General features: G+C 39.0%; 1 protein-coding gene across 3 annotated transcripts in view; it reads right to left on the reverse strand.

Moving 5' to 3' along the window:
- MACROD2 (mono-ADP ribosylhydrolase 2) overlaps positions 1-15,369 on the reverse strand; it is a 1,339,842-nt gene that overhangs the window by 193,355 nt on the left and 1,131,118 nt on the right. For all 3 annotated transcript variants that reach the window (XM_070732607.1, XM_070732608.1, XM_070732606.1), the window contains one exon: positions 12,404-12,485. In XM_070732607.1, the coding sequence (XP_070588708.1) occupies positions 12,404-12,485 (82 nt within the window). The remainder of the gene's footprint in view (positions 1-12,403; positions 12,486-15,369) is intronic.

Consider the following 15,369-nt stretch of genomic DNA (forward strand, 5'->3'; position numbering starts at 1 on the left):
GGACAAACTGCATTATTTTTCCCCATTACTTCCTTTTGGAAAAATACAATTGCTATTATGTATTGAAATCTCAGGTATATACCAAAGGTGGGTCCCTCCCAGTTCAGACCAGTTTGCCTGAACCAGTAGCGACCCGCTGGTGATGTCACAATGATGTCACGGAACCAGTTCGGTGAGTGCCGGTCTGCCATCTTTAAAAAAAAAAGTTTGAATTTTTTAAAATTTGATTTTTTTCCCCTGAGCAAGTGCAGAAGCCGAGTTTTGGCACTGTGCATGTTGTCACCACCTTGTTTTGGTCCTACCCCCCGGATTTTCTGGGCCTGCGCCTGAATGCACATGCAGAACACTCATGTGCCCACAAGATGCAGGAGGAAGTGAACTGACAGTGAAGTAAGTTAGAGCCAACCCCAAATGTATACTTGCTTTCTTATACTGGTAACCTGCATCATAAAACACTGTGCAATAAACATACAATCATAGAAGATTGACAGCGAAAAATGACATCATGATCCATCTAGTCTGCCCTTATACTATTTCCTGTATTTTATCTTAGGATGGAACTATGTTTATCCCGGGCATGTCTGCTGGAAGTTTGTTCCAAGGATCTACTACTCTTTCAGTAAAGTAATATTTTCTCACATTGCTTTTGATCTTTTCCCCAACTAATCTCAGCTTGTGCCCCCTTGTTTTTGTGCTCACTTTCCTATTAAAAACACTTCCCTTCTGAACTTTATTTAACCCTCTAACATATTCAAATGTTTCGATCATGCCCACCCTTTCCCTTCTGTCCTCCAGACTATACAGATTGAGTTCATTAAGTCTTTCCTGATAAGTGTTATGCTTAAGACCTTCCACCATTTTTGTAGCCCGTCTTTGGACCCGTTCAATTTTGTCAATATCTTTTTGTAGGTAAAGTCTCCAGAACTGAACACAGTATTCCAAATGTGGTCTCACCAGCGCTGTATAGAGCAGGATCACAATCTCCCTCTTCCTGCTTGTTATACCTCTAGCTATGCAGCCAAGCATGCTACTCGCTTTCCCTACCATCTGACCACACTGTTCACCCATTTTGAGACTGTCAGAAATCACTACCCCTAAATAAATACTAAATATTAATATTTATTAAATAAATAAAGAATAAAAAACAGAGGAATCATAATGTAGTGCACTGATATGCAGAATCCAAAAGAAAGTAAGGCCTGGTAGAGACATATATAGCTAGATCCAAATGAATACATTTTGCAGTTGACATGCACAAAAGGGCTTGACAATGGGCTGCATGTATTCATCAGTTGCTTGTTTTGAAGAAATGTAAAGCAAAGCTTTGTTCCTTTTACTAAGACATTTAACCATTTCTAAAACAACCACCCATAACTGATCCATGGCTGGCTTCTCCCACTATAATTCTAAATATTATTTCAGAAACTGGAAAATAAAAATAACCCTTATGTCCTATGTGATTTTGATTACACAGTATCTGGCGGGCATATTAATTTCCCATGTAGGCATTTAGATAAAAACCAATACTCCAATACTATGCTCTAATTAGAAGAGGCATTTTTCATCCTCTTCTTTAAATCTCTGGTTTGTTTTCAGCTGAAGGGATTGGATACTGTAGCCTAGAGGATAATTCTCTGCCTTACAAGGCAAAGGTTGCAGGTTCAAGTCCCAGTGGGTATGGCTTGCTAATGAGGCCAAAATAAGGCCGAAATAGATCTATCCTAGTCTCCCTTAATTTTCAAATTCAGCAAAAAAACATGTGACATATATATATATAAATCAATAAAAACGAGGGAAGGTAAATAGATTATATAAGAACAAAGCTTACTAAAGAAGAATCAAAATGGTTTTTTTTTTTTGAAAGGTTAGATCTATCTCATTAGCAGTTTAGGATTCTTTAAAAATGTTAACAATGATATGTAAACATTACAGCAGTAAATTGCACTTGCATATTCAAAAGTTTTTTGATGAAGTCCCTCATGAAAGTTGGCTTGAGCAAATTTAACAGTCATGAGATCAATGGACATATCCCATCACCTGATTCTTGGTTAAAGAACAAAGTGTAGAAATAATTGGATGCTTCTTATAGTAGAGAGAGATGCACAGTTAGGCTTTCTTAAGAAGCTGTATTAGGACAAACACATTTTAATAACTATATTAATGACTTCGAGTTAGGAATAAACAATAAGGTTTCCTAGTGTCATCACACAACTCAGAATACTATAGAGATTTTAAAAAGGATCCCTCTACTGTCTAAGGATGCGTTGGGTGCAAATAATCAGGAGCATTCGCTGAGTTCAAAGCACAGTAGAGTTTATGATTGCTACCTATATACAAGAATCTGATCAGCTAATGGTTAAAGCTAAATTAGCACTAGGTAAGGGTCAATGGAATTCATAACAATGTTGTCTGAGACAACTAAGGGAGGCAGAGAAAGGAAATGTTGGGAAGACTGGCATTATGATTATGATTATTATTATTATTATTATTATTATTATTATTATTATTATTTAGATTTGTATTTGTATAATCCAGCAAGCATTGAGAAAGGAAGGAAATACACCAGCTCTGTCCTACTGTGAGATCTTTCTAGATTTTGTTTAGAACAACCAAAATACTTCAAATTTCTGCAATGATATATTTATTGGGGATTAAAATAAATACCAACAACACATGATTTTCCATTTGGGACACATCCCCCAAAACATGGGCTAAATGAAATGGTAACACCCCCCCCCCCGTTAAATTACAAATTTAGATCATTATCATTAGATCATATTTTTATTGTCAATTAATTTCGCCTGAGTGACTATTATTAACACAATTATGTTCTGATCTTGCATTCATGTCTGACGCACAACCATAACCATTAAATAAAATAAGCACCATATCTTTCAGAAATGCCCGACCGGCGGTTTAAACCGCTGGCCGAAATTGCCCCCAGAGCAGGGGGACGCTGCATGGAGCCCCGAACTTCCGGTTTCGGGCGAAATCGGAAGTTCGGCTTTTGGCAGCGCACCAGAAAGGTGCGCTGCCTTATGGGTGCAGGGAGAGGTCCTGGATAGCCCTATTTAAGGGCGATCCGAATAGGACCTCCTCCTTGCTTTCTGCTGCCCCTGCAGCGAACACCCACCCGCCCTCTGCTATTAACAGTGTGTCCTTAGGAGGCACTTCGGGGCCGAATAGGAATTTTTTGCGGCCTCCCCTTTAGAGGTGGCCGTTTTTTCACCTATTCCACACTGACGGTGCGGACTGGATTGGTTAGAGGGTGCTGCACACTTAGATGTCAGTATAGGCCTCCCTTTGGTCATTGGGGTTTGGCAGGTTAGGGGTGGAAATGGGCAATTAGAAGCGACTGTGCATGCTCCTTTGGTCGTCCAGACCCTTATCTCTTGCAAGCTTTTTCATTGATACTCTCTCCAAAGGTTTTTTTCCAGCCATAAGTCTTTGCAGGCTTTTTTTCATTGCTGTTTGCTTCAAAGAGGGTTTTTTTAAGCTCTAACCAGAGGATAAAATAATGTGCTAAAGATGACCAGACTAAGATTAATACCTGGTAGGCAGATTTCCCCTTCCCCCCTATTTTCCTCTCCAAAAACGAAGGTGTGTCTTATACTTTGGTACATCTTATACTCTGAAAAATATGATATCTGCCACAATTTTGAATAAATGTTGGTCTTTGCCTTTTTTCTCCTTATAACAATACCGGTATATTAAAGAATACATTTAAAATGTTGAAAATGTGCATTACCCCAGTTAGAAATCAATAATATTTTTACATTGATAACTGCTATTTAAATACTATTTTTAAAAAAAATTAAAAAGTTGATATTTAATGTAGGCTCAAGTCTCAACCCCCCCCCCCCCCTATTTTTTAGCCTCTTTGTACCTTGGGTATTTATTAAGTCTTTATATTTTGTCAATTAAGCAGTGGAATTGAAAAGGGCACCATTTTGGGGCTGCTCTTTTAGGACATCTACGGAGAGGGGCGGCATATAAATCCAATAAGTAAGTAAGTAAGTAAGTAAGTAAGTAAGTAAGTAAGTAAGTAAGTAAGTAAGTAAGTAAGTAAGTAAGTAAGTAAGTAAGTAAGTAAACAAACAAACAAACAAACAAACAAACAAACAAGTTAAATGGATGGAGAACTCAAATACATTTACTCTTTTCCAACAAACTTGATCCAAAGAGATTCCAAGGAACTATTCTGCTTGTTGGTTTCTTGGTCTGTTGCTGTAGTTGACAGTTCTGTTTTCTGAGAGCCATTTTCAGTCTGCCCAGGTCAATAATGTAATTGTTTTTCTAAAGAGCCTTAAAGAGAACTATCTTGTAGTTACATTTCAGTCTGGAATTTTTCTAAGATGTACAGCAGGGTTTGAAATCAATGTAAAATAATGTTCTATATTTAATGAGTGAGATCAGGGAAAATATATGGAAAAGTTGAGCCTGGAAAACATCATTATTTGGCTTCCTGGCTCAAGGTATACGTAATCTCTTTAAAGTCTACAAACTTCCCATGGTGTCAAAGAGGGATTTAAAAGATTTTTGAAAGATTCTGAGCAGCTGAAAAAGCTTGGGGAGCTACCAGTAATATAGAAATACTTTATGCAATAAATGTATGTTAGTCATCAGCTTAGCCAGAGTCCACATAAATCACAGTTGAAAAACAGCAGGCCAAATTCCCTCCTCCCTCTTCTGTGATTGTGTCCCTCTGGAACAATTAAGCTGTTCACTGAAAATATCTGAATTGGCTCCTTTCCAGTGGCACAGGGGAGAGGATACAAAAGGAATATTACCCTGAGTTTGTTGATTGAAAACAGAAAGAGGAAATATACCTACTTACTGTCTTTCAACAAAATGAAAAGGGTTATTTCAGTTAGCCTGTTGTTCTTCTGAGATAATTTCCCATCTGCATCAGAGAAACAACTAGAACAACTTTTACACATACAAACTGGGCAAAAACACTCTCAACAGCAGTGAAGGTGAGAGAGATCTTGGAGTCTTAGTGGATAAATTAAACATGAGCCAACAATGTGCAGCGGCGGCTTAAAAAGCCAATACAATCTAATCTGCATAAACAGAGGAATACACTCCAAGACAAGGGAGATGCTAAAATCACTCTAATGCTCTAGTTAGACCACATCTAGAGTACTGCATTCAGCTTTGGTCACTACACTACAAGACATTGATACTCTAGAAAAAGTGCAGAAGAGAGCAACCAAAATGATAAAGGCAGTAGAAATTAAAACATACGTGGAAAGGTTGCAGGAATTGGGCATGTCCAAGGCGAGATCCAACCTGGAAATAAGGAGGAACTTTCTGACTGTGAGAGCGATCAACTAATGTAAAGCTTGCCTGCAGAGGTGGTGAATGCTCCAACACTAGTGACCTTCAAGAAAAGACTGGACTGCTATTGAACTAGCATGAGGTAGGGTTTCCTGCACCAGCAGGGGGTTGGATTAGATGACCTGCAAGGTCCTTTCCAGCTCTAATAATAAATAAACTTTTATGAAAATTAAAATAGAAACTGCCCTATAAAGAAAGTTTTTGCAAATGTTATTTCTTGTGCATTTGTAAAAGGGGAATGTCCCTATTTGATCAGATGATTAGGTACATTGACTACAACAGTATGTAGGAGCCTAGGCAAAGAGATGCTGTTAAGAAACAGTCCAGTAAGAGATAGCATAGCCCTTAGGCTCAGAAAAGACTCCATAATTTCTCCGGCTATAAAAGAGGCAGGAAAATAAATATACTTTTAGAGGTGCAGATTAATGCCAGTCTTGCAGAGCAAGCTAGATAAGAAACAGGAAGGTTGTTTCTATCTAGTTTACCTTGGATCTTTTGATGTGACAAAGGGTGCAAACCAGAGGTGGGTTGCTCCCAGTTCGGATCAGTTCTATAGAACTGGTAGTGGGAATGCCGTCCCGCTCACCAAACTGGAAGTGATTGCTGGTTGGCCAAGCCTTGAACTGACTCTAATGGCGGTGGCATAGGGGCTTCCATCTTGTTTTTTGTTTCCTCGCATGTGCAGAAGCTTGTTTTTTGTCACTGTGTAATGTGCATGTGCCCAGGTGGCGCGGGAGGAAGCGAATTGGTTGCAAGGTAAGATAGAACCCACCCCAGGTGAGAACCAAAGTTTAATTTAAGGACCTTTATGGCTCACTTTATGGACTTTATGGGACTATCTCTCTCTCTCTCCTTGATTCTACTCATTCTCTCTAGTTGGCAGGAAGGACATACCTCAGATCCCAACCAGATATGGAGTGCTGGCTGTCAAGGCCCAAGTAGGCAGCCATTTTGTCATGGCAAAGGCCCAAGTAGGCAGCCATTTTGTCATGGCAACCTGTTTTCTGGAATATCATCTCTCCAAAGATTAGATTGGCCCCATCTGTGTAAGACTTTTATAAGGAGTTGAAGATGTGGGTTTGTACTGAAACCTGGGGCCCTAGATGTGAGATGGATCCAGTTTCTTGATTATATTGAATGATGTATTCTGGATTTTATTATTTAATTTTGCAGCTGCTGTGAGTTTTACATTTTTGTATATGTTTCTTTATTACTTTTTAATATTGCTAGCTTCCAAAGTCATGTGTTTGAGATGGGTGATTGTATAGACCTAATACATAAACAAATATCTAGATTTTCTTCATCCAGAAACTATTCTATTATGTCAAGCTTGTCTTCAGAAGAAGACAATAATAAGAAAATGATTTCTTTCCCAGAAGATAAACCCAAGGTTTTTTGTGACTCAGTACAACAAAATTGGGATACATCTTCCTGTTTCTACTGACCATTCTAACTCCACTTGCAATTTACCTTTGTCCTGGTTTATAGTGCTACTACTTCCTTTTCTTTCCCCCATACCCTAGTTTTCCTTTCCTTTTGCTCTTTTCTCCCCACTCTTCTCTTGCCCTTTCCTCCCTTTTGTTTTCCTTACCAGGGCCCTTCACATTCCCAACATATGGATTTGCCAGTGGACTCACACAGACTCCTCATGAAGGAAATTTAGAAAACCATCATATGTCATAAGTCTACCATGCCCTAAAATGCCCAGAAGAAAACATGAGAATTGCTATTCCTGGTGAATCCTGATTACTGCACTTGCAGAAAGCTTGAAACAATTGCTTTTATTCGATGACCCACTGAATCACTCCATTGAAGCAGAGTGATGAATCAAAGGACAGATGAGATTTCAAAGAATGTTGTAGATTTTTGAACCATGGCAGATTCTTGGGGGGGGGGGGGGGACTTGTAATAGCCTCTGGTATTATTACAGGCAATGCAGTGTTGCAACTTTATTTGTCTAGACGGAGACTACTATAAGTGGGAACTGAATCATGTGATGAGCATTCTGATGCTGGCCAACTAATTTATCACTTTAATAAATTCTCTGCCTCTCACAGCTATTCTAGATGGGAAGATAACATTACTATGGGCTTCATTCACCCTTTCAGGACTTCAGCTCTGATATCACCTTCATTCACCTTTTCAGGACTTACCTTATAACACCTAGTAAACAACATGGTAAATTATTCTTCCATACAGATGTTGTTAGATCAACATGATTCAGTTCCCTTCAACACAGCAAAATTTTCTTATACTGACTGTAAATTTAGGCACATCTTGATTGCCCACTATTGAACCCACCACCAATTTAGTCTATCCTATCCTATCCTATCCTATCCTATCCTATCCTAGTCCAGTCCAGTCCAGTCCAGTCCAGTCATCTAGTCTTGTCTATTTTTTAATTTTTAATATATTTCATTTGTAACTCTGACCTATGACTATAATAAAATTGTTACTTACCCACTCATTCCTGGAATATTATATTCCTCTGCTTGCCCACCCAAACGGAAGTTCATTTCAGCTTTCAGAACTCAAAATATCTGCTTCACACCAAATACAGATCAGTCCAGAATATATACTTACTTCAAACTTTTTAAACTCTGTATGACTGGGTCAGCTCTGATATCTCAACAATGAGTATTGTAGTTACCAGGCCAACACTTATTACATGTACTGACTGAAACTTATGCTAAAGGAAACATCCCTTGTGCAGTTTATTTTGGATGACAGTATTAGTAAATGAAAAATAGAAAGTCTCAGAAAAAGCATTTGGCCATAGCTCTTGAAATAAAAGAATTTGAGGTAGAGGAAGAAAGAACTTGCTGCTGTCACTGTGTGACAGAAACTAAGAAAGATTTCTAAACTTTACTATGATTCCAGTTTCCACTAATACAGAATCAGTGCAATTCAGAGCCAAGAAATACTTAAAATCAAATGTGACAGAATAATAAATTCTTTGTTAGATAGACAGATTTCTGCAAGGTGACAGAAAACTTGTAATGTAGACACTACACGATATTCCCATCATTAAGGATAAGATTTTACTTATATAAATCTATTTCAAGAGTATATGCCAGGGATAGGCAAGTAATTTTGCCATGGGGCCGCATGAGAAATTGGGATGGTTTTAGAGGGCCCGGCTAATATAATTAACTCAGTTCTACCCAATACTGTATATTATTGGGTAGAACTGAGTTAATTATATTATAAATTATAATTATATATAATATAATATAATAATATCATATCATATCATATATTATATATATAATTATATATTATATTATCTATTATCTATAATAATTATATTATAATTATAAATTAATTGCCCACCCCTGGTATATAGTGGTATAATTGAAATAAAATGTATGTAACTGGATGACAAAATTAGAAAAAAAAAATTGCAACTTTTTTGATGATTGATATTAGTTACTAACAAAATACAGTACTGAATTTTATTCATGGAAAATTACATGGTACTGTACACCGTATTGTTTGAATGTATGTTGAGAGAAAAATTTAAAAAAAATTACTCTCCCAACCCAAAAGTCCTTCCTTTCTCCATCCCTCCATTCATTTCATTCGTCCACCTTCCTTCATTCATTCTTCCCTCCGTTTTCCTCCCTCCCTCCCTCCCTCCATTTCTCCTTCCTCCCTCCCTCCCTCCATTTCTCCTTCCTCCCTTCCTCCATTTCTCCTTCCTTCCTTCCTTCCTTCCTCCATTCCTCCCTCCCTCCATTTTTCCTTCTTTCTTTCCTTCCTCTCCACTTCTCTTCCTCTCTCTCTCTTGTTCCCTCCATTTCTCCTTCCTTCCTTCCTCCATTTCTCCTTCTTCCCTTCCTCCCTCCCTCCCACCATTTCTCCTTCCATCCTCCCTCCATTTCTCCTTCTTTCCTTCCTCCATTTCTCCTTCTTCCCTTCCTCCCTCCCTCCATTTCTCCTTCCATACTCCCTCCCTCCCTCCATTGTTCCTTCTTTCTTTCCTTCCTCTCCACTTCTCTTTCCCTCCCTCTCTTTCCCTTTTCTTTCTTTCTCTCTGTATTTTCCCTCTCTCACACAAAAACTTCTGTGCCCCATCATGCGCCTTGGTGGGGGTGGGAAAGGCTCTGCCGCAAATGCCCACAGAAGATTAAGTCAACCTACATGAAAGGTGAAGAGGTGAGGTGAGGCGAGAGCTCCGGTGTAGGCAGTGCCGTCAGCCGAGCAACAGGCACGGCATGACATGACCTCTGCTTTTTCCCCAGGGCGCCGCTTCTGCACGCAGGTGGTAAGGCTGTCCGACTCCACCATGAAAACACTGCCTGGCATTTGGGTTTTGCCTGCATGCACACATATGCGCGCAGTTTGGACTGACCTCCGCAGGCCAGTCACAGACAGTGGGCGGGCTGGATGCGGCCCACGGACCACCCTTTGCCCAGGTCTGGTATATGCATTGATATAGTTTTTTATTCCAAAATCAGTTATGGTAGAAGGTAGTGTTATCTCATATTAGCTGCTCATAAATATCTATCAAATGAGACAGAAAAAAACCCTAAGTGGAATAAAACAGAAAAGTGCTGCTGAAGCCATCTAAAGGTACAGTATCTGAAATGAACAACTCACACTTGCATATGGCCCAAATAGCATGTTAAGCATTTATTTTATAACCCTTGATACATTGCATTAATTAGATGTAAAACTGCTGTGCCATGCTAAACATATAATCCTTTAATGATAAAACTTTTGGATTGTTGTTGTTTTTTCCCTGCTCTAAGCAGGCAAATAGAACCATGTTTGATTAAAAAGACGGCTTTGCCTTAGTGAAAGATTTAGAGATAAATGCTGTACTCCATGTTTAAAACTTCAGAAACCCATATGTCCCATGGGGAATATGTTAAAAAATGCATATGTGCAAAGGTAATCCTTCAAGGACAATTTCTCACAACCTTTAACGTTTGGCCCACTTTTTCTGGGCCAGCCCCTTTCCCCATAGCATGCTTATTTGTTATGCTATTGTATATTGCTCTATCATCCTGTTTCTGCTGCCTTAATCAAGTCATTATTAAAGAATATTTCCAGTGATGATGTTACCTAGCCTGGCAATGATACAAAGGAAGGAAAACAACCAACCCCAGAGAACATTAACAATCTAACAATTGAACTCTAAACTGCTATATTCTCTAGTATGAGACTATTTCCAACAAACCATAAATCTAGACCCAATTGAATACTGCAGATAATATCGCCGGCTGACTTACCGGCCCCACGGCGCTTTTGCGGAAGGGCCGGGCAGACTCGGACCCTTCCGATGGCGGCCGCCATCTTGTTTTCGGCCGAAATCTCGCAAGGCAAGATTTCGGCCGAGAATGCTTTGCCCACGTGGCTGGGCATGACGTTGGGTCCGGGCGGGGCCTGCTGGCCCTATTTAAGGGCAGCAGGCCGGGAAGAAAGCCTTTTCGCCCCGGACCCAGCTGAAGAGCAGACACCCACCCGCCCTTCCCTATTTTGCAGTGTGCCTGGTGGGTCGCCTTCGGGGGCCGAATGGGAATTTTTTGCAGCCTTGCCCATTAGGCCGGGCTGTTTTTTCGCCCATTCCACACTGGGGAGATGGATGTGCGGTTAGGGGGTGCTTGCATTTAATTAGGTTAATTGGCTTACCTCTGGTCATTGGGTAGGCAGGTTAGGGGCGGAAATCTGGGTGGTGGTTCAGCAACTGCGCGTTCTCCCTTGGGCATCTTTGGGGATGATTGACAGGTTCTCTCCAAGCCCATGGTGGGTGCTACCTGCGCACTTGGGGGGAACCTGTCTTTGGGTCCCGCTATTGAAGTCCCAGGGTAGGGGTGAGCCAGCGGGACCCCCCTCATGCGAGTGCATGGCAGGGTCTCAGGTGAGGGAGAGGTCCCTCACCTGGACCAGCATCGACTACGCCCTTAGTTGCCCAGGAATGTTGACCTTTTACGTCATTTCCGCCCCGGAAGTGTTTGTTTGACCCTGCAGGTCCACTGTTTCCGGGTCATAGTTGAATATGTTGATTTATGCAAATTTATGCTAATTCATGCTAATTTAATTAATAAATTATGCAAATTTATTATAATAAAAATGACCCAAGTTTAAATCCAGCTCTGGTGTCCGAGTCGTTACTCCGTCTCTTCTGCAATAATTGGATCTTTTCCACAAAGATTCAAATTTGCTATACCAACTTTCCTTACACTCTCAAGATAGCAAAATTACACTAATACTACAACTTTAATCAATGCTCATTCTTCTGATTTCTGCCCAAATAGACCTAGCTTTACCATGGTGTCCTATCCAACTTGGTATCCCACTCAAACTAATATGGATGAAGATCCTTCAAAAGCATCAAAGCCAACCCTCTTGATAGCCTGTCACTCTTCAAACATCAGAGGGAGGATTCCACAAGAGCATGTCCTTGGGTATATTTCAACATCACGCCAAGCTTTATGTTCCAGAAAATGTTTTACTGCTTATAGTTTTTTGGGAAAAAATTTTTTAAGTTGAAGGAGAAACATTTTATATTGATGCAGAACAATTTGGGCTCTATGCTGAACAATTTTGATGCTGCTTTGCTATCTTTCACTCTGACTTAAAAAAACCTCAGGTTGAATAAAAAACAATGCAGTGCTTAAGATATTCTGTTAAATCTGGGGGTAATTAATGACCTCTAAATACTCTACCATTCCTATTTTTTTTATCATAGTCTGCCAAGAGTAAAGAAGTAGATATAGATATGTGACATGTTTCCATTTTAACCCATGGATAAAACTTTTTTCTGAGTGAAGTTTAAATTTCTAATGGGTCAAATAATTTTGCCTCAACTCTCTTATCACACAATCATATCCAATAATTCCCTCTTTCAGTACTGAACGTCCAATTCAAACTGAGTCACCAATAACTGATTTGCCCAGGTCTAACTACCATACAAAATTTATTTCATGTTGTATGTTTTTTATATATGAATAAATATAAAAGGATAAATCATTTAGAGGACCTATCAAAACATAAACAATATAGGCATATGTACAGACAATATCTGTACGATATTCAAAGAAGCAAACAGATATACCTGTTGGGAAGAAGTCATTCATTTTCTTCTTGTAAATTTTGTAGTCAACTTCCAAAAATACACAAAAAATGACACGGTCCATCTGGAGAGGGAAAAAGAGATTATCTTAACAAGAGTTATTTTGGCCTTTAAAAGTCATCAATCATCATCATCATCATCATCAATAAATGAAACACTTGGTTATAACTTTTGATGTATATGTTTGCATATGTTCATACCACAGCAGTCCAGAATTCCTAAACCACCCAACAAGATTTATTGTTTGGGTCAAAGGGATCATTTCAAGTAGCAGTATGAAATTTGGGGAACTGTTTTTCCATTTATGCTAACTCTGTATGCAATACCAGAAACATCTGTTTCTAGAACCGCCATGTATACTGATTAAATAAATAAGTGAAAACAAACTTGCCTTCATAAGGCCAATTCCATGTAGAGTTGCTTTTCAACAGATAGCTGGTTAGGCAATCCACCTTGAACATTTTGGCTCGAATATTAATCTACCTACTTACCATAATTTTAAAATGCATATTTTTTTAAAAAGCTGCCTCTCAGGGATTTGGGTTGAAGAAATGGAACCTCCATTCAAGGTCACTGGAGATGTTTCCACAGGACTGTTTACCATTCTGGAAAGACTTTTGAAAACCTTCTATACTCTCCTTAATTATCTAAGCCTACCTGCTTTTAAACTAGTGATGGTTAAACAAAATCAAAAAGAGCACAGCAAGGCAGCCAGATGGCAGCCAGAATAAGTAGTAAATAAAACAGTTCATAAAGAGGAAATTCTCAAGTAAAGCCAAGCATTTAAAAAAGCACAAACTGTATACAATAATTAGCTCTTAACAAGAATATTTTGACAAGCAATTCTGTGTCAAAAAGTTTTACTCTCTGAAAAATAAAGGAGGGGATCAAATTAAAAGATATTTACATATAAAATGTTTAAACCACCAGTTATGAGAAGTCTCAGAGTGGCTTACCATAAAAGCAGAGTTAATAAACATTAAATATTATGTCAAAACCATAATCGATTAAAAGACTGTTTTTAAATGGTTGTGATTGACAGAATGATTGATTAAATGATTGGTAAGCCACTTGTCTGAAATTGTACAGTGTCTCCTACTTAAGCAGGGGTCTGAACTAGAAGACCTCTAAGGTCCCTTTCCACCTCTGATACAAGGAGGTTAATTATTTCAATTTGATGGACAATTCTAGAGAAGGCTCAAGTCTAGGTCCACCCATCTGAAGATGGGTGTGAGAACCTGAATGAATGGAGTTAGGAGGGAATTATCTTGAACAAACTGTTTTCTCAGTAACCTAAAACCAAGCTTTAAAGTAGATGTCTCCAACCTTGGCAATATGAGGTATGGACTTCAAATCCTAGAATTTTTCAGCCAGCCATACTGGCTGAAGAATTCTAGGAATTGAAGTAAACATCTCATAAAGTTATCAAGGATGGAGACCTTAAAGGTATTTCATTCAGATATACACCCACAATCAGTGTGATGCTTTCCAAATAGGTGCAAAGTATTTTTTTTCTTGGGGGAGGGGGGCTCACATAGACCAATCTGGCTGCTGAATGTTCACACTAAGTGAATTCTCTAGATAAGATACAAATGTAGGTTCACAGAGAGCATATTCTTCTAAGTAACAATAGAAGCTAGCAGATGTACCCAACTGTTTCACATGACATGCTGCCTCACTCTGAGAAACTTGAGATCAAATTTTAGAAGCATTTCTGAGTTATTTTGGGGGGATGAAACCCCATCTAGAAACCCCTTGTATCACTTTTCTGTAATAATATCCCCCTCCCTCTGAACATTTCCATCTTACGATATTTAGCTTCAATTTATTCTCTTCATTAGCTGAAATGCAGGGAAGTTGCATCACCATAGAGACATTTTTTTTAAAAAAAAAAAAGAGACTTGGGCTCTTTATACACACAAAAAAGATGACAATACCCTGTTACGCAGAGTCACTTTATAGAGGAGATAAAAATATAAACTATTTTGAAAATATAAAATAAAACATAATGAATAAATGCACATGGTAGTTTATTGTTATAACCAGTAGTGGGTTGCTACCAGTACAGTTGAGGAAAGCGCACTGGCAGTCCTCGATGCACTGTATGCACACCTTCAGTTCCCTTGTGTGGCTGTGGTTGCGTCCCAGCATGTTTTTGTTTCTGCGCATGTGCAGAAAGCAAAATTTTGCAAGGGGACACTTACGAGAGAGAGATTTGGGCAATTTTGTGCTTTTGTGCATGCGCGGAAGCAAAACAATCACCAAAATCACATGCACAAATGTGTTTGCTCATAATATTTTACTTCCTGCACATGCGCAGAAATTAAAACATGCTGGGACGCATGCACGCGCACGCAAAGTAACCAAAGCTGCACATATAGTGCACCAGTAACGGTGGTAATGGGAATTCGCCCCTGGTTATATGAATCGAGGATGCTGTTGGTCATTATGTATTGATAATTGTTTTATGTTGGCCTTTGACTGTAATATAGATTTGATTTTGGTTTGATAATTGTGGTGCTACGGCAAAAGTACTGGAATATTGGCTGACACTTGGAGAAGTGTCTGTATATTCTACAAGGAGCTTGTAGAATGTACAGATGTGCCTTGACTTAATGACCATAACTGAGCTTGGAATTTGGGTCATAAGTCACCATGGTTGTTAAGAGGTTGTTGTCACTATGTTTTATTTTATAACAAGGTTTACAAGAGCCATTAAGCAAGACAACTCAGTCATTAAGTGTGGTTGTTAAGCAAACAACGTGGTCCAATATATCCAATAGACATGTTTTCCACTGTTTCTGCTGGAATTACAAATCTGACTCATGACTGTGGGACACTACAACTAGTAGTAAATGTACCCCAAATACAATAATGTGACTGTGAGGGATGGGGGAGCAGTAGCTTTAAGGAGAGGTAGGTAGCTTTTTGAAGTCATAACTTTGTAG

Source organism: Erythrolamprus reginae, chromosome 1 (assembly GCF_031021105.1).
Source record: "Erythrolamprus reginae isolate rEryReg1 chromosome 1, rEryReg1.hap1, whole genome shotgun sequence".
In the NCBI taxonomy this organism is placed as follows: Eukaryota; Metazoa; Chordata; class Lepidosauria; order Squamata; family Dipsadidae; genus Erythrolamprus; species Erythrolamprus reginae.